This window comes from Prionailurus bengalensis, chromosome F2 (assembly GCF_016509475.1).
Source record: "Prionailurus bengalensis isolate Pbe53 chromosome F2, Fcat_Pben_1.1_paternal_pri, whole genome shotgun sequence".
Taxonomy (NCBI): Eukaryota; Metazoa; Chordata; class Mammalia; order Carnivora; family Felidae; genus Prionailurus; species Prionailurus bengalensis.
In genome coordinates, this window is record NC_057353.1 from 80,630,680 (window position 1) to 80,650,672 (window position 19,993).

Sequence of the window (19,993 nt, forward strand, 5' to 3'; positions counted from 1 at the left end):
ACTGCAAATGTACAGACTATAAAGAGCACACCGTGGGCCCGGTGCCAGGCTGCGGCAGCCACTCCCGTCAGCATCAGGTTCAGCACTCACTGCGTTCGGTGAAGTTCTACCTCGCCCAGTCTTTGAGGGTTCAGGCTCCACGGAACAGAGTAGTGCCCACTCAACTTTACTTGAAATTAGGCCAAGTAAACTGGCTTAAAAGAACAGAAACAGAGCTTGTCAATTCAGATGCTTGCATTCGACACAACATTTGATCGAGCACTAGGGACATCATGATGATGAAGTACGCCTCCGACGTGTCGGTACAGGAAGGCAACGGAATTATGTTCGATAAAAATACCTGCAGGGATTTGTAACTAACTTTGAGGTATTCGTAGCTTTTTTACACACTTATTGGACTGACTGGCTGAATAACGGAGGTCACATCTTTGCTAGCCATCGATGTAACCCCACCAAACTGCATTATCGTGGGCTATCTTGTTAGCTCGGTCGGTTCCGGCTATTTGAAAAACCTGAAAACACAAGGAGATTTCTTTGGTAAACTGTAGCTAGGATGAGATTTTTTTCGACTAGAGATTATTAACCTAAACATATTTGTTTTTCGTTGAAAACGTCTCCTCCAAACAACTCAGGTTGTCGGACTGAAAGTGACCGGCACTGAACACCCTCCCCTTCCCCCACCCCCCGATCCATAACCGCCTTTACTCCCACAGCAGCATCCACAAAATGAAGGCGCCTGTGGAAGGAGCCCATCTTTGCAAGTTATACTTCTCTCAAATAAAGTGTATTACATGTACAATTTCCTACTAACGAGCTGCTTTGCGTAACAGTGGAAAAAATTACTAGGAGAGAACTCTTTAATTCACTTTGAATCACGTCCGTTTCGCTCAGGTCCGTCCGAGTCACGAACATCAAACGTGCACCCGCTCTTTTTGGGGGAGCTTGTGGGTTACCGGGCCCCGTGGAGCAAGCCGTGCCGCCCACCAGTGAGGTGATCAGGTGCACACGAAGTCCTGCTGCACGAGAGGATGCGGACAGGACGGAAAGGAAAAGAACAGGGGGCGGAGTTCTCAGAGCTGAGGCTGACCCAAAACAGACCCGACGGGAGAAGCGTGACCGGCCCCAGGCCGTCCCCACAGAGCCCAAAGTCCATAGTGCCACAAAGACAGACTGAACAGAGATCTAGGAGAGGTCGCTGGTCAATTATTACCAGCCAGTTTTATTTCGACAGGAGTCGTGATTACAAGCAGTATGGAAATTAAGCAAAGACATTCACCCTCTCGTGTGTGATTTAATATGCAAAACAAATCAAGCGTGAGTCACACCAAGGTAGGGACGCGATCTTACTTCCACTCCTCTGGTGGGTGTGCAAGTTCATACTTCTCCCTCACATTGGAGACACCCATATCCAAATGGAGCCAGTGAACCTCCTCTGACCGCAGGTGACTGAGACGAAATCCATAGCAGGCCACGTGCTTTACTTTGTGACTGTCCACTATCTTCTGAATGATGCCCTAAAACATACCCCCCACAAAAACGACTGTTATAAACAAAAAAAAAACTGTAGGCTAAAAATTAATGCAATGTTCATTTGTTTTAGTTAGTTACCAGAAATCTTTGGTAAAAGAGTATCAAGTTAAATAAGTCATTTAATTTTTCTTAGGAATCTTGTTTCTCAAATAGTATTTTTATGAACAAGGAAAGTTTTGAAAAAACACAAAAAGAGACTCTTCCGTTTTCTTCAGTGATAAACAAGGCATGGAAACTTAAAATACATTTCTGCAGCTCTAGCTCTGCCCACCCCCCCCCCCCCCGCCCCCAAACCTGACAATGTGTCCCACCCGCCCTCTGGGTGTGACTGCTGATAACCAGGCCCGAGGACGGGTTCCACTTTCTGAGCCCAGGACAGCGTACTGCTCTAGACCAGATGCAACCTAATGTCATTTCTTAAGAAACACATTTAAGGACATATGACGAAGGCCACATTTCTGACAATACCGATGATATCTGTGAAGTTATTCAAAATTGGGCCTACCCGATCTGCTACCGACCTCTCAAAGAGCCGCTGAAACCTAACACTCCATGACTTCAGACAGGAAGGCTGCCCAAAGATGAAGCTTATCCTAAACTAGGGAAAGGGAGGGGGCAGCCCGAGTCTTGCCCTGTACCCGCACAGTGTGGAGGTCCACGTGTACACGTTTGAACATGGACGGCACGCGTGGGAACGTAACAGAGGCCATGTGCTGCCCCCACACGAGGGTGTGCTAATCACAGCCCACTGCGATCCTCTCAGTGCTCCAGGCCACTCAGAGTTAATGTTGAATGATACCGACATTAACGTGAAAATCACTGGTCGAGAAAATCAGCATGGTTTTTAAAGATTAGCAATTAATGGAAGGTATCACACTACTTACAACATGAGACACTAAGCGTTTCTGTATTAAAGCATGATGCTGTTGACAATACAAATAAGGATGTTCCTATCCCTGCTCACGAGAAGACAATGAACACACACTATATGCAAAACCCATCAAGGACACGGTGCGTCCACACTAAAGGCAACAGGTGGCACCTGTCCATGGCCAGGCTCCCGGGAGAAGGTTGTGTATCGGGCACGGGAGAATGGTAGGGAGGAGGAAACGTGTCATCGGGGAGAAAGCATGGACAGAGGCCTGGGCTGGAGGTCGCTCCATAAAGAAGACACGCTCTCTGGGGACAGGAAGACCGCGTGCAGCCTAAAGAACTCTGGGCAAAACTGCAAGAGGCAAAAATGTCCTTCCTGGCTTTCGGATTCGAGGCCTGGAGTTTGTGATGGGGCCACCGCGAAGGACGCTGCCGCCTGTGCTGCCAGGGGCGTCCAGCCGAGGGGGCAGCAGGAGCCGAAATCCAGCCGGCCCTCTGGTCGGCACATCTTGCGCTCAGGGGTGGGACATCGGCTTCCAGCAGTTCTCTCAGAGGCCACTTCTTCAGCTTCCCCTTGCCGACACACGAGTCCCTGCTGCGCAGGACGGGAGCTGGCGCCTCTTTCAAATTCCCACAAAGGCGCTTTGTGTCCCGGTCCCGGCTCTGCCCATTTGCTACCAAGGGCACAGAGACACCAGCTGCCCTCTCTAAGGCTCAGGTTTAGCACGTCCTCTCGTCAGTCCGCGGCCGCTCACTGCTACCAGATTCCAGAGTCACTGCTCTCCTGTTAGGGCCCTGGTTCAGGTCCCTCTCTGTTCCCAACCATCTGTCTCGGCAGGTCTATCCTTCCCCTCCAGAAACACGCCGGTTCCTACCGCTGTTTGTGCCATCAACCCCGGGGAGAGATCCCGCCCTCCCTGGGCGCCTTCCCTGACGAGCCCCAGCAAAGGTTACCCTGGGGACCTATCAGGGAACAGGGCACACGGGCACCCACCTGCAGAGAGGCCGGCGTGGACACACCTAGTCCAGAACTGTGGAGCCCAGGGCACAAGCCGGCTCCCAATCTGGAGTTTTACGGGACAGACGCAATTTCAGCCCGTTCACTCGATCACACTACCTGAAGACACCCAGAATGACTTCCGGTTTGCTTCTGTGTAACGAAGAGCTCCCATCCCGTAGGACCTCCACCCTAAACAAGTTGTAGCCTTCACTTTCCACTAAGAAAATTGAAAGCAATCAACATGCAGACACTTCTCTCTATTTCATGTGTTGCTTTTTTATTATGCTCCCATATTGTGTTCTATCCTATTTCTCTAGAACTCCTGTAAATCTCATCACGGACTCAGTCTGAATGTCAGCCAAGGTTAGGAATATAAAAGGACTTACACATTTGATGCTCAGTACCTACACTCAGTAACTTAGATAATTTTGAGAACCAAACATCTGGTTCTGGATAACTGAAAAACAACTTTTAGAACTAAGCATTTAGTAAGGAATGCACACTCAGAAAAAACCTACCCTGCTACCATATGGAAATGTATGCATATGTTATTTCTGGAAAACGTGTATTTAGAAAAGTGACTGTCTCAAGAGAGATAACAGGACAAGGATTTATAATATACCCCTAACGGCAGCTGAATTAAATTTAAATTTCTCATCCTGACTTTGATGTCCCATGACAATCCTATCCACACTTCACTGCTTTGAAAAGGCCGTTTGCTCATCGGTATCCTATCCCAGAACTTGGAAATACGTAATGTTCCTGATTAATTATCACATTAGATATTCACAGGAAAAGAATTCTTCTTAAGGATGAAAATAAAAGAAGCCAGTGTCTGTATTGTGCTTCTATCTTATCAGGAACATACAGCACTCAGCAGACAGGGCCATTCTACTACTGGTGGGTAGTTCTTGTGAGTTCCCCAGCTCTGGGGGGTCAGGGGGAGTGGACATGCAAACAATACTGCTGTGAACGTGCTTGAAGCTGGCATCACACACGTGCAGAAACAACACCCAGAAACAGACGCCCTGGGTCAAAAGCTACGTAACGTGTGACATCTGGTAAGTACGGCCAAACTGTCAACCAGTGAAACTGTATCAATTATACTTGGCACATAACATTAGAGACTGTCCTTCACCTCATGCCGATGCTGGATGAAATCAATCTTGAATGTTTATCAGTGTGATGGACCACAAAAGGTGGGGGACATTTCACTGTTGTCCTTGATTACACACTAGTGAGATGAGTCTGTGGTTTCGTTTCTAAAAGTTCTTTTTACGATTTTGCCGGGTTCAACTTGGTCACTTACCTATCTTTTGGACAGTGTTCCGGAAAGAAGCAATGACCTTTCCACTGGTCAAAAGAAGTCCTGCAGACCTTTCCTTCGTGTTCATTCGCTCATGAATGTTCGTTCCCTCCCTGGATCAGTGAGCATGTGTGCACCTAGTCCGCACGGCAGCAGCACTACAATGATGGATACGACAGAACCCTTGCCTCCAAAGCCGTAGTCTAGGAAGGAGGTGCTGGACACACGCATGACAGTGGCCTGTCCAGTGTGCGGGGAACTGGCTCCATGTCTAGCTGTCTCCCCACTGTCCTTTGCAAGACCTCTATCACGAGAGGAGAGATCTAAAGCCACACACACTGTTCTTACCAGCGCACCTCTCTTCACTTCCTGCCAGGAGTCACCAAGTGCAATCATCACTGCTGATTTGTTTGTTACGATGCGGTTATTTTTCTGTGTCTCTCTTTCAGATGCTCTTTACCTCAAGGAAACCAACTGTTCTCTGTGCTCTGTCCTCTGATCCCACCTGCATGGGAGGAGCCTCACTGTCATTCAGTTACGGCAAACAAGGTGCGGAGATCCGAATCCTGCTCTCCAACAGCACTACCTTCCTCCTGTCGGTTCAGCGCTCACCCAGAAGTCGGCCCCAAAGTCCCCTGAGACAAAGCACACCTGTGTCCATCTGTTCCCTACTACGGCCATAACAACAACCACAAACTTCCGAGCTTAAGATAGCACAAATGCTAGCTTCCCAGTTCTGTAAAATCCTAAGTCCGAAATGGGAATCCCTGGGCTAAAATCAAGGTGTCAGCAGGGATGCACTGCTTTCTGGAAGCTCCAGGCTGGCCTTGTCCAGCTGCTAGAGGCCCCTCTGTGCATGTTCAAAGCCAGCAGCGTTGCGTCCGACCCTTTTACTGCAGCCCCCTCCCTCTGACCACAGCCAAAAAAGGTCTGCAGCTCATCATCTCCCCATCTCAAGGTCCTTAGTGTGGGTCACATCTTCCAAGTCCATTCTGCCATGGAAGGTCCCATATGCCCAGGTTCTGGGGATTAGGACATGGATACCTTTTGGGGCTATTATTCTGCCCACAACAATCACCATCTCTAAGGTTCCATGACAGAGAATTCTTTCTCGTGCTCTTGCCGTCTCACACTCTTCTTTACGTTGCTTCCAACTCTGTTTCTTTCTTATGGTTTTTCTTTCTAGTTTCTTCCTAGATGAGACTATTCCATTAAAGAAATGTTCACGTTTTAAATACATATTCACCTGATCCTCTATCAGAGAAAGTTGACATTTGAGACACACACGAAGCATCAGTGACGACACTTGACAATAAACACTGGAGACCACAGGACTACTGCACACAGAGCCCTTCCGGCAACCATCTGTGGCTGAGCTCAGGGAAGACGGCCTACAGGGCGCCTTCCCCACAGCCGCTGGAGTTCTGAGCACAGCGCAGTGGCTCACAGAGCTCGTAACTGCTGCCAACTCACAGAATCCCAAACTGTCCCTGTGCTTTCCACTCCGATCAGAAAGCTGATTTTAAATTGATCAGAATGGGGGCGCCTGGGTGGCTCAGTCGGTCGGGCATCCGACTTCGGCTCAGGTCACGATCTCGCGGTCCGTGAGTTCGAGCCCCGCGTCGGGCTCTGTGCTGACAGCTCGGAGCCTGGAGCCTGCTTCTGATTCTGTGTCTCCCTCTCTCTCTGCCCCTCCCCCACTCAGGCTCTGTCTCTCTCTTTCTCTCTCTCAAAAATAAAGAAATGTTAAAAAAAATTGATCAGAATATTTCTTTCTACCGTTATTCTTCCCACTACCAGTGTGGTTACAATAATTAGTCCTACTCCAACCAAGGATATTCCGCATTTAGCAAAGTACAGGACTGAGTTTATTGCGTTTGTTTACTCTTGCAGATTCAGGTAACTGAGTGGCTCAGGACGAGTACTGGGACCTCAGAGTGTGCCAGGTAGCTAGAAAAGTGCACCGAGCCCTTTAGTAAACTTTAAGACACTCTGCACATAACAACAATATTGTCCAACAACTCAGCCGCTACTTAATCTGTACTTGCCTAGATTTGGTGTCTGGGTACAAAATGCATTGTTGCAGGCCCTGTGATTTAGAGAAAATAGTAATAAGGTAGGAATGAAGGTTTGCTAGAAGTATCAGTAAGGCTAGGTATGGTTTTGGATGGGTGTAATCTCTCAGTTTCTTTCATGGTTATTGGTCCACTACTTTCTACTCCTGCCACCAGTTTTCCTAACTTTATTTCTGTCACAAGTACTCCATTTCACCTAGGATTTCATGTAGTCATTCAAAAAGGAATCCATCAAGTACATGCTGTGTGCCCACTAGGCCCTGCTGAAGACACAGGTGATGAGACCACGGAGCAGTAAGACCCCGGGCTTACAGTCTAGGGGAAGAAAACAGAGAATAGGAGAGCAAACAAATCAAGAAACAAGACAATCTCAGTAAGGAGAAAGCATGTGAAGAAAACAACAAAATAGGGTGACGGGCAATGGAAAAGGTGGAGGAGAGGGAGCATTCTTGAGCTGGGAGACGGAGTGAGGACAATCACTGGAAGTAAGGTAAGAACGGGTAACAAGGAGCCAGATCCCGTAGGCCCTTGTACGGCCTACACTGAAGGAATCTGGCCTTCCTCTGAGAGAGATGGGGAGCTGCTGGAGGTTTTGAGCAAATTACTGATTAGAAGATAGGCCTGTTAGAGAAACAGTCCGGGAAGCAGAAAGTCAAAGGGAATGAGCCGGAGGACAGAAGGCCATGGGGCAGAACAGGGAGAGGGAAGAGTTAGAGGCTTTTAAAGGACCTGAACGTTCACCCTAAATGAGACAGGAAGCCCAGGGAAGGTTCCGTGCAGGACTGACGTGCTGTGGCTTTCATTTCAATGGGATCACCTGGCTGCTGGCTCATGAACAGACTGAGGGGGCCCCAGGGGACGGCGGGGTGTCGGGAGGCCACGTGGCGACGCACATGGAAACAGTGGTGGCTCCAAGAAGATGTGCAGTAGACGCCATAGGAACTGGGCGGATCCTGGGTGTATTTGGGAAAACGTGTGGACAGAAGTAGCTGACATTCTGGATGTCAGGTGTAAGCAAAGGAGGAATAACAGATGATTCCAAGGGACCAAGTCACTGAAGGAAGGGGAGCCCCTAGACGGACTCATGGATGGTTCTCTTGGCGTCAGAAGCGTGAAGATGGAGGACAGGGGCACACGCAGCCGGGTGGCACTTAGGTCCTAAGGTCAGAGGGAGAGCAGTCAGAACGGGGCACGGGGGTGGGAAAGGCAGAGCTGGTTAAACCCTGGTCAAGGCCTGAAGAGACCATGAAAACGCAGGGGAGGAGCAAGGGGGCGGCGTGCAGGCCGCCGCCCACGTCCCTACAGCGCTTTTTCCTGGGTTCACGGGTCTTCGTGCCCCGTTATGTCTCCCGACTGTCTCCTCAAAGACAGCCTGTGGTATCAACCCTCCCTTCATTCCACGTCTTCATGATCGGTGCTTGGTCTGGAAAACTTCCGAGGTACGAGTCCCCTCCCTGCGCCCTCAGAAGATGCTGTTCCAGTGCCGTCCTGCATCCAGCATTGCTGATGAAAAGTCCGTTAAGTGTCCTTCTTTTCTCCAAGTAGGGGACTCCTCTGGTAGGATATGGAATTTTCTACACACCCTTATCACCCTGACATACCACTACAATGTTTCTAGATGACCAATCTTATTCAATACAGGCCAGCATGGATTAACCTTGACTCTTCTGGGCTGACCCCACACTGAGCTCCAGAGTCGCCTGGAACAAGCTCTTGGCACAGAGCCCCAACTACAGCCAATGTAAGCGACGTCTGCCCCCGTGGGCTGCTGGTTATGCAGGGGCGGGATGCATCAGCCTGCCAGCACCGTTCGGTGACCGTGACTGGGCTATGACTGGCACTTGACTTTGGTGGTGCCTGAGGCTGATGATGCAGACAGAGCGCGCCCACACGCCCGTCTCACAGACTCCCCACAAGGAGGCTCTGGCCTCCTCACACTCAGGTGCTGCCACAGGGGCTGGGGACGGCCTGGTTGTGTCCCAGGCCCCGAGGCCTGCCCCCGAGGCCTGCAAGTGCCTCCAAAAAGGAGCCTCTACTGTTGCTGCTCTGTACTCTGCCTATAACTTGATGGGCTCCTACGGGTCCTGTCAACAACCAAACATGTAAACTAATTAAAGTGTAATTAGCACATACATGTAAAAGGGGTAAAATGTATTAACTGCAGCATGAGAAATAATGACTTATGATAAGAATCCAGGATTTTCCTGGTAAAAATAAACCTTTCAACTCCTCCAAAGGTGGTGTTCTTCTGAGTCAAGCAGTCTGTCTGATAATCACTTCCTACAGAGCACAACCATCTAGCAGAAATACAATGCAAGCTCCCTAAGTTATTTTTCAATGTTTAAAAAAAGGTAAAAGAGATGGGTTGTTGCAATTTTACTATTTGTATTTTATTGAACCTACTGGGTCAAGAACATTATCCTTTCAACAGGCAGTCAGAACAGATTACTGATGATACTTTACATTCTTTTTTCACACTCAATCTTTGAAATCTTGCAGTTTCTACTTCCAGAACATCAGCTCAGACTAGCTACATTCAAGTGTTCAATTGCTGTAGACGTCTAGTGTATCAGGCAGTGCAGCAACAGAGGGTCTGAGGCTAATTATTCGGTTACTTCGGACCACAGTGAGCTGTGTCTTTTCAGAAAACGGATGGTCTGGCTTCCTCTTTGCTACCATTATTAAATGGTCTGTTTGCTTCTGCCAAGTGCCTACACTTCCACTCTTAACTCATGCCCCCACCCCATTTCTGTTGTTAGGTCATCAGGCTTCAAATGCCGCCACGTTCCTTGCACTGCGCTCCTGCCTAGCAATATATGCCGGTCCCTTTATAACGGCCCTCCGTCTGGTGCTTCTCGGGGAGGAAGATGCCACAGGCACGTTCCGCAGGACTATGTTCTTCACTTGTGCAAATCCACCAATCAACTAATAACTCTGCATTTTCAATCGTTACCGCCTTAAATAAAAGCGGGTTGTGAATAACAGCCGCCTTCCATCACAGGAAAAGCTGCAGTGAACCAATGCCAATTGAGATTTCTTCGCCTCAAGTTGAAAATCATCAACTAATGAGAGTCATTAAATTTCAAAACATTTATCACCTACTAAGAAATAAAACAACCTGGTTTTCAGCCACATGGATTTGCCTGCACTGATCTTCATAGAAGTTCAACAAATATGTTCTCATAACTCAGGTATGTGAATCTGGTTTAAATTTTTCTTCACAATATAAACATTTTGATGTCTGGTAAATCTGTAACATTGGCTAAAGGCTTGACATGTGCCCAGCGATCACTGGTTCTCTCCTTGATCTTAATCCTCTTGTGTGCAGTACATTTGATACTAAAATACCTCTGTCACGGAGCCCTTCTGAGGTGCATTTTCAGATATAACCAATCTTGAACAATTGCTAAATGTCTGGTCAAATTCACATCTCTGAAAGGCTCCCCTCCTGTACAAATGCTGTGAAGTTTACTAATAAGGCTGAGAGAATGCTTTAAGAAATGTCCTCATTCACCATAACTGAAATTCACAAAGACTAGAACACCTACTAAGAGCCTTCTCATAAAAGTTACACGAGCATACATTGTATGCTTTCTCTCCAGTATGAATAGTGCTATTAAGGTAGAACACTGGCTGCCAGACTTCCTACCAAGTGACTGTGTTTACAAGCTTAAATGTAAAACAAAACTATAGGAAAACTAGAAAAAGCCATCAGGCTTCGTAAGAAGTTTGTAACAAGAGACTATTTTATTTCAATTATCGCACATGAATAGATGTTAATACATATTTAAATACTGAACGAATTCTTCTCCTCTGAATAATTAGTCCATTTGAATAGTCAGTATTGCAATGTTACAGAGGTAACAGAAAATTACAGAGAATTCAAATGTAGTACTATACCCTTAAATCTAAATTCTACCAATTCCTTTAACTTGCTTAAAAACAGTTCATGCGTATAAGTGAAAGAGTAGAAAATTAATTGGCTTCATTATTACGAAAAGATAGGGGAGAAAAAAGATCTATCTGTTCATCCTGGCCCTGGACACCGTCCCCCTGAACGACGGACAGGGAGTAAGTTGAGGGGAAGGAAGGAGGAGAAGGTTTCTGTAACACTTGGCCCAAGCGAGCACTTCCTGAAAATCGACGTCCTGGACTCAGTGTTCTGCAATCACAGTGCTACCCTCTCGGTCCTCCCAGTCGGCACCCTTTGCCTCCGAAGGCACCTCTCCCTGTTCTCGCCCACGGTGCTCTGCTCATTGACGCCCACGCTACCTCCTACGCTCAGCTACACACAGGCTTCCTCGCCACTAGGAGCCCTGGGAAGTGCACCCTGCACGGGACAGCAACCCTGCACGGGACAGCAACTGGGTGTCTCCCCAGTAGGACGTAAGCTGTACAAGCAGGGGCCCTTTCGATCCCAGAGCTGTGACAAGGGTCCGGTCTGTAGAACCTATCAGTTTTCGAAGAGTCTATCCTATTTTGAGTCATGCAGATACCTTCAAGATTCACCTTCTAGGAAATAATTTATTTCCTAAGTATTAGAGTTTATTTTCATTGCTTTGTTCTCTTATATCCTGACGAGTTAAGAAAAAAAAAATAGAGAAAAATGCCACGTCAATGGCATTATATGAATAATATATGGTTCAGTTATTATGTTCCTACGAAATTTTACAATTAAAACTCTGGTCACATATTAACTGCATAAATATTATAAAGAAAAAGGTAACATCTCTGTACTGTGAGAAAAAAAATTATCTTTTTTTTTTGGTATGTGCTGTTAATGTCTGTGCCTATCTAACCTGCCATTTACACGGAAGATGTGTTCTAGGAAGACACACTTACCCTGACATCAGTAGCATCTCCGTGCCTGATAATACTGGCCCAAGTGGCTGGCTCACTGCTGTTCTCAAAATAATGAAAGACCTTCAACACTCGCTCCATTGCCCCGGGGGAACGTTCCACTCCGGTACCCAGATGGGTCTTGGTACTTGAATTCGGGGTGTGATTCAAGTTTGGGTCAAGGTAAGCAGCTGCCATTATTTTGCTTGGTGCTATGTATCTGTCATAATCTGCAAGAGAAAAAGAATCATCAGTGTACAATTCTTGAGACCTATTAAAATGTGGTTAAAATCAATGAAAACGTGATATGCTGATCCTTACATTAACAACACCGTTCTCCGTTCTTCCCCTGTGGTGTGTTATATGCCCGAGGTGAGCATCAGGAGAACGGAGGCCTGGTCTACCAAAATAATCATTGTATTCGCCCACACCCAGGGCACTACCTAATTCACAGTGGCAGAATAAATATCTGTTAAATTTGTATTAACAGATTAAAAGGCCAGGGGTCCTAGTTCAGCTCTGTCAAAAATTCACTGTGTTATCTATAAACAGGTTAAGTTTCTACCTATAACGGTTAAGTTACCCTGTTTACAGATAACACGTTTGTAAATGTATCATCTTTTTAAAATCACAGCCTTTAAATCTGTGGGGAAATCTCATAAGAAAGCCAAATATGTTAATTTTACTGCCTACTTTTGAAACCTTTTACATGAGATACAAGTTCTTTCTTCACACGATAAAAATTCAACAAGAAGTCACTACATGTACTAGGCACTGGTGATGAAAACCCCTCGGTCAAAGCCAGGTTGTCCCGTGTTAGCCAGTCCCTCAGCAGGAGAGTCAGACAGGTCACAACTGAGAACAAAACTAAACCAGAAAGTAAACAAATAAATGTCTGCTGGTGTGACAGGAGGACTTCCATTTGAATGTGAGGGAATAGCTTGGCCAAGACTGACACTCCCACTGAGAAAACTCAGATAAGTCACATTAAAAACCAGCCCAAACAATAGCTGGGAGTCTGAGACACCGTGAGGCAACCAGGACAGCAGGGGACACAGATGGAGACATGAAGAGATGACTTATCAAAGGGCATATGCCAATTCTGGGCCTTCAAGAGCGTGAAGATCAACAAAGAGCCACGGATGGGAGAAACCAGCCGGGCTTTTGACAGTGAGAGACCCAGTTATGAGCACGGGGCCCCCAGGACTCTGGTGAGCAGGACAGAGTGGAGAACTGAGTCACACACTTTGCTAGTTGTCCCCTAAGACAGTCACCAGTCCCGAAACTAAGCCCAGAGAGAGCCGGCAGCAGCTGAGCGAAGCTGAAGGTCGGCAGCAGGGGCCAGGAGTCCAGCCGGTTATCCCCTCCCAACCTCGGTCCGGTACAGAGGACATGACCAGCGTGACCAGTAACGTCAGTCTAACCAGCAGAAAGCACTACGCCCCGGCACAGTTCACCTCTGCACGGGGAGTACCCACTAAATACGCACGTGAGGCATTCTCTAAAACTGACCCCAAGCCAGGTGAAAGAGTAAGGTTCAAGAAATACCAAAGGACTAAATTATTCAGAGTATATTCCGTGGCTAGCATTAAGCTCGACAACAACAAAATAACTATAAAATCCCCGACTGACTGGAAATGAAGCAATGTATTTCAAGTAACCCATTAGCCAAAGAGGAACTCAAAGTATTTTGAATTCGAGGCTACAATTAAAAGAAAGATCAACACAACATGTAGACAGAGCTGTGCTTAGATTAAAATCTATGCTTTTTCTTTTCTTTTTAAGAGTTTTATTTTTAAGTAATCTCTACACCCAACATGGGGCTTGAACTCACAACCCTGAGATCAAGAGTCACATGCTTTACCAATTGAGCCACTCAGGCATCCCTAAAACCTATACTTTTAAATGCATATATCAGAAATGAAGACTGGAAATTAAGTATCTAAATCCATATCTCACAATACAATTTAGAAGTCAAACAAAATCAAGGTTGTTTTGAAAATAAATAAATAAATAAATAACGCAACTGACAGCATCCAACAAGCCTGATCAAGGGAAGGAGAGAAGGAGAAAACTAACAATACTGATGATGAAGCACAACAGAAGGAGAAGGTCGAGAGTAAGAGGTAATAACACAGTACGAGATATTAGGAAGAGAGTACCGTGAACGACTTCACGCCATGGAATACGAGAGTGGAGACACACACACAGCTCTTTGCAAAGTGCAGCTCAAGCCGTGGAAAGTGCTGCGGTACAAAACCCAAAACAGAAATACAAAGTCTAAATAGACCTATTCCGTTAAAAATGGTCAACCTGTGATTAAAATTCTTCCCACAAAGGAATATTTGAATTCTTCCAACAAGTTAAGGAAGAATATTAATCTTACACAACTTCTTCCACTGAACAAATAGGGAACATATCCCAAGCTATTTTATGAGACCAGCAAAACAATGATAGAAAACCAGACAAGGACAATAAGGGAATGGGCACAACTCAGTCTCACTTATAAACACAGGTGCAAAAATCTTACCACAATATTAGCAAATTTAAGCATTCCATATTTAAACATAGCATATTATGACCAAAAGGGATTCATTAAAGGGATACAAAGGTGGCTTAATATTCATTGTTAACAACAGCAAAAGCTGGAAGCGGACAGACAATCTGTGGTCCAGCCAGACAATGGAGTGTTATTCAGGGCTAAAGAGAAGTGAGCTACCAAACCATGAAAAGACTTGGAGGGACCTTAAATGCATATTACCAGTGACAGAAGCCGATCATACTGTACGATTCCAACTACATGCCAACCACAGAGACAGTAAAATGGTCAGTGGATGCAGAGCCGGGGGGGGGGGGGGGGGGCGGGGACAGGGATGAACAGGCAGAACACAGACAATTTTCAGGGCAGGGAGAAGAGTATGACTGGATAGTGACCGATACCTGTCATGACACACCTGTCCAAACTCACATCATTACACCACCAAGAGGAAACCCTAAGGTAAACTATGGACTCTGGGTGATCCTGATGTGTCCGTGTAGGCTTGTCCACAGTGGTAACACATGTACCACTCTGGGGGTACAGGGGGATGCTGGTAACGTGGGAAGCTATGCATGTACCAGGGCAGGGGGCACACGGGAACTCTCTGTACCTTCCCCTCGATTCTGTCATAAACCTAAAACTGCTCTTAAAAAACGGTCTTAATTTTTTAAAAAGGCAATCAATTAATTCATCATATTTCAGAAATGAGAAGAACCATAGTTGTCTTAACATATGCAAAAAAAAACATCTGGAAAGTTTACCAACCACTCATGATAAAAACTCTTAGCAAAGTAAGAAAAGAAAGAAACTTCCTTGATCTGATGGAGAGTATCTGCACTAAAAAATGAAATACTGGCGGGAAAGAGCCCCCTGCCGGGCCTCCACAAATAGAGTAAGGCCATGGACGCCCACCACACCGCTTCTGACTGACATCATTCTGGAAGTCCTATTAGCCAGGTTCCATGGGTGAAAAGGGAAGTTAAACACCGGGTGAGAAGCAAGGAATAAAAGTATCATTATTCACAGACTGCATGATTATGTGTGAAAAAAATCTGTAAGAACATACAGAGAAACTACTGGAATTAATGAATGAATACAGCAAGGTTGCTGGACGATCCAACAAAATCAACTACACTTCGGATTGCTAGAGCAATCTCTTTTGCTCCCCAAACTAGACAGTAAGGATGACTAAACACAGTACCAACTGATTCCTGGGAGGAAACACTACATCTCCAGAGTGCTCAGAAGAGCTGACATTCTAGCGATGAAAATCACTACTCCTAATACTCAGTGTGTCAAGGGAGAAGAAGCCACACCAAAAACACTACTACACAAATATACTCCTATGGCCCCAAATCAATAGCAAAATCCTTCATAAGTCCTTAAGGAGTCGGCCAGAACATGTTTAAAAAGAGAAACCATTGCTCTATGACCTGAGCAAAGCACTTCACGACAGAATGTGATTTTGTTTTACAGTTTAGTTCTTTCATCTATTTGTCAAAAATCCTATTTGTGCTATGAAGTCTCAAATTGGCAATATTTCCACCATCAAGCCTTCCGTGACTCTTCTAGACAGTTCTGTATCAGATTGTGTTAACCACCACCCACCTCCCCTACTGGTGGCATTCATGTTTGTCTTTTTGTGGGTCTTGAGGATTCTGAGATCTTGGCATCGAGGCCACCTCTCTGGCGGTCACAAAACCACAAAAAGTCACAAGACTTCGGTTTAGTCAGCGTGAGGGATGGTCTCCACCGTGGAATGAGAAGTCCCAAGAGAGGCTTTTGGCGACACCGACTATTCTGTTTCCCACAACTGACAGTTCCCTGTGTTGTCTGTGCTCCCGTATTTGTTTTTCACCCGCGGCTAAGGCTGTACAGCCGGGGCTGCCGGTCTCTGCGTCTCTAAATGAAAAAAGCCCTTCACCAAGTCAGCACAGAGACGCACACCCTGCGGGGTTCGGCAACCACAGCCCTCTGTGAACTGTGGCCAGTTCGATCTTCTAGAACTTTTCAAGGCTAATCGGTCACAGGCATCTGCTGCTCCCTGTGCACGCTACAAATGATCTTTTCCAAACACCTGTCAAAGAAGAGGAAATGAAAAAACTGTACAAACTGAGATGAGCTGCCCATGGCACAGACCCACGTGAAAGAGTCTCGGGCCACCTGTGGCAAAGGACCAGTTCCGATTTCCAGCCTGTCACAGATCAATACTTACGTAAGATGCAATGAGAAGGAACTTCTAGGAAAATGAAATTTAAAAATAAAAGACAAAAGCACAAAATTTCTATCATCAGAGTCACTTAACATAAAATTACTGGGGCGCCTGGGTGGCTCAGTCAGTTGAACGTCTGACTTCGGCTCGGGTCATGATCTCGCGGTCTGTGGGTTCAAGCCCCGCGTCGGGCTCTGTGCTGACAGCTCGGAGCCTGGAGCCTGCCTCAGATTCTGTGTCTCCCTCTCCCGCTGCCCCTCCCCTGCTCACGCTCTGTCTCTGTCTTTCAATAACAAATAAACGTTAAAAAAAATTTTAAACATAAAACTACTGCCAAATCACTATGAAAGCTTCTAGCCAGATGCTTACACCAAGTTCTACCCCAATTTTGTCGTAAATGGTGAAATTCCAGCACCAACGCTGGCCTGCCGTGCATGCTTTGCTGTGCCCCCACTGAGGCATCAGAGGGCTCTGACCTGGCACACCGCACGGGGGTCCAGGGCCTCCTGTAAAGGGAGTGTTGACCTCGCTGCTGACCAGCAGAGCCTCAGCGCTCTCTTTAACACAGGAGACACCTCAAGAAGTCCTGGGGCCCACCTTTTTCTTCTCTTGGAGGAATAAGGACAATCCCAAGTCAGGGTGTCAGGAAACAAGGTATTAGGAAACGCTGGAGTTCGCTCTGAGCACCACCCTCCACCCCCACGGTCTGATACAAACGTCCCATAAAACAGCACATGCAAAAGAGAAAGAACAAACATGTCCAGACTTGCTGAGATGGTACTCACTCGGGAATTCACCCGGGAACTTGCATGGTGAGACCCCACCAAGACAGCAAACTGATTACACCTGAAATATGCTGGCCCTTCAATAAAACTTGAGAAGCTTGCCAGAACTTGAGAGAAGCTGCAAAGAATGCAAACCGATACAACTAAATTAAAAAAAAGTGAAGACATAAACAAGTCTGGAGAATTTTTAAGAAGTTGGTGGTGATCCTAGTTAAAGTAAACCCTTAAACAAACTAGACTGGTATAAAAACTTTCTTCTCCCAAATTTTGTTCTTTCACACAAGATCTGGGTTTCTTCGCTCATAAAAAACCTAACCTGAACACCCTAAATTTCCTACACTGATTTTACTTAACAGAGAAGCTAACATTGCTTAAATATATATATCAGTAAGTGGCAGCTTCTATTTTCCAAGGGTAGCTGTACCGATACCTCCCATGCCCAACCCTGTTCTTCCAAGGTGACTCTGGATCTCTCTTCAACAGGTGGAGTCTCCGTTCCTTCCTTCCCCTCAAATCTGGGGGAGCCTCTGACTAGGCTAAGAAACATCCTATGCTAGGTATTAAGAGGCAAACTAGGCCCCCTTGGTTCTCTTGGGATGCTCGTTCATGAAATGGGACCGCCATGCTATCCAGAAGCGCGAGCGGCCCAAGAACGGAGCTCCGTGAACCAAAGCCTGAGCTGAGCGTCGGGCTGACAGCCAACATCAACTTCCCGGCCGCGAGGCAGCGGCACCCTGACAGTGGACCCCCTGACAGTGAACTCCCAGCTGGGCCAGCCTCGCGACCACCTGGGGGAAAGAGACAAGCTGTCCCTGTCAAGCCCTGCCCAGACTGCAGATCGGAACAAAGTAAGTAATTCTTGTCATTTTAGGACATTAAGTGTTGGGATGACTTATGATCAGCACCAGGTAACTGACAGAACATGGATTCAAACTACAGTCAGTACAGGTGGTTTCTCGCTGTGCACAGGGGCGCAGAACCGTAAGATGACCTGACAAACGTGGTCTGAACCACACCTGCGTCTTCTTCACCTCGTTCTAGAACAGAAGATACAGAGCAAGAGTCTTTCCGTTGCCTCGGCAAACTGTCACACTCCTTTCTAAGTTTTGGGCCAGCATCTAACATCTCGTCCCTGGTACGCTCAGTGTATCTCCGAAAACCCCTCTACGGTGAAGCCCTCAGGGCCATGCTCTTTTTTGTCACAACTGTTTTCTTCATTTACGTCAGCAAGTCCCCCTCTATTTACCAAGCCCATTTGACCACATTAACTAGACAGTCTGAATCAACAGCAAAGTCAACGTTCCTACAGTCTATTTTTTTTCTGTAATTCTGTTTCAGCTGGGACCCTGCAAAGTAGTCTGCACGGCGTATCTGCCCCACTGCACCTGCACACCCGCTACTCTTCACTTCCCGCCAGCTGCCGGGTTCCTGCATCGGCACGATCTCCACTTGTCACATTACAGCCTATCCAAACTCCCCACACAGGCTTTAAAAGTTGAAATAACTCCCTGATCCACTGGCCAAGTTAATGAAACTGTGTCTACGGGTCCCTATGGCGGCTTCACGCAAACCAAGGCCTCTCCCATTCTTACTACACAGTCACCGATTTCACATCTTCTTTCTTTTTTAAAAAAAATTGTTAATGGTTATTCAGTTTTGAGAGACAGAGACAGAGCGCGAGTAGGGGAGGGGCGGAGAGAGAGAGGGAGACACGGAATCGGAAATAGGCTCCAGGCTCTGAGCTGTCAGCACGGAGCCCGACGCGGGGCTCGAACTAACAAACCATGAGATCGTGACCTGAGCCAAAGTCGGACGCTCAACCGACGGAGCCACCCAGGCGCCCTTCACCTTCACATGTAAGCACAACATCACTTCCAGTGTTACCACTTCTTGTTTCAATTCTTCATTTCATCTTTGTTGGTCAATTCCTCCCTTTGATGATCCATTTTTATAAAATGTCACAGGGGTTTATCACTAGCAAAGAAGAAGGCAACGCAACCACACACTTCGCTGTGTATAAACTGAGCAGCAGACGCACAGTGGCCAGTCACGAACAGACTGTGACAGAGGTAGTGTGACTGGCCACTGATCACACTTCACATCTCTTACGTATGTAGTGATCTGTAGACTGAGTTTGTACTTTACACATTTACTCACAGTTGATATGTGTTAAACTGAATTTGAACCATTCTATTGAGGATTAGTATCATTTAACTAAGCCACAGAAATGGATATTTGTGCATTCTAGAACCATGCCAAGCATGGGCTGCCTGTATAATAATTCAACTAATGTCTTTATTTAAAAATTGTTTTGGGGGGCTCTTGGGTGGCTGGGTCGGTTAAGCATCCAACTCTTGATTTCAGCTCAGGTCATGATCTCATGATTCGTGAGTTCACACCCTACATCAGGCTCCTCACTCACAGTACGGAGCCTGCTTGGGATTCTCTCTCTCTCTCTCTCTCTCTCTCTCTCTCTCTCAACCCCTCCCCCACTCAAACTCGCTTTCTCTCTCTCTCAAAATAAATAAACTTAAAGATTGTTTTCTGAATTTCAGATAATATGGCAAATTAAATACATCATTTACTTTATTTGAGGTATCACTGTAAAAATTTTACTATATTTCTGATAATACTCGACATTCATTTTTCATATAAACTTTAAATTAATCTCTAAGATCATTAATATTGAGACCTGGAAAGTAATTGGTGAATGATTTTTGGAGACTTAAAAAAAAATCCTAAGGAAATGAGGAATGGCAAAATACAAAGAATACCATTTGTGCTGAGTTACATACAGTCTTACTTACATTTTACCTATTTAAACATATCTGTTA

At 46.3% G+C, this 19,993-nt stretch overlaps 1 protein-coding gene across 25 annotated transcripts in view; it reads right to left on the bottom strand.

Moving 5' to 3' along the window:
- Window positions 1-19,993, bottom strand: part of PTK2 (protein tyrosine kinase 2) — a 256,865-nt gene that overhangs the window by 156,007 nt on the left and 80,865 nt on the right. For 23 of the 25 annotated variants that reach the window (XM_043601871.1, XM_043601859.1, XM_043601851.1 and 20 more), the window contains 2 exons: window positions 11,627-11,853; window positions 1,348-1,514 (listed from right to left, as the gene is read on the bottom strand). In XM_043601871.1, the coding sequence (XP_043457806.1) occupies window positions 1,348-1,514; window positions 11,627-11,853 (394 nt within the window). Of the gene's footprint in view, window positions 1-1,347; window positions 1,515-11,626; window positions 11,854-15,736; window positions 15,741-19,993 lie in introns of those variants that run through there. The other 2 variants (XM_043601862.1, XM_043601873.1) reach the window with 2 other exon arrangements.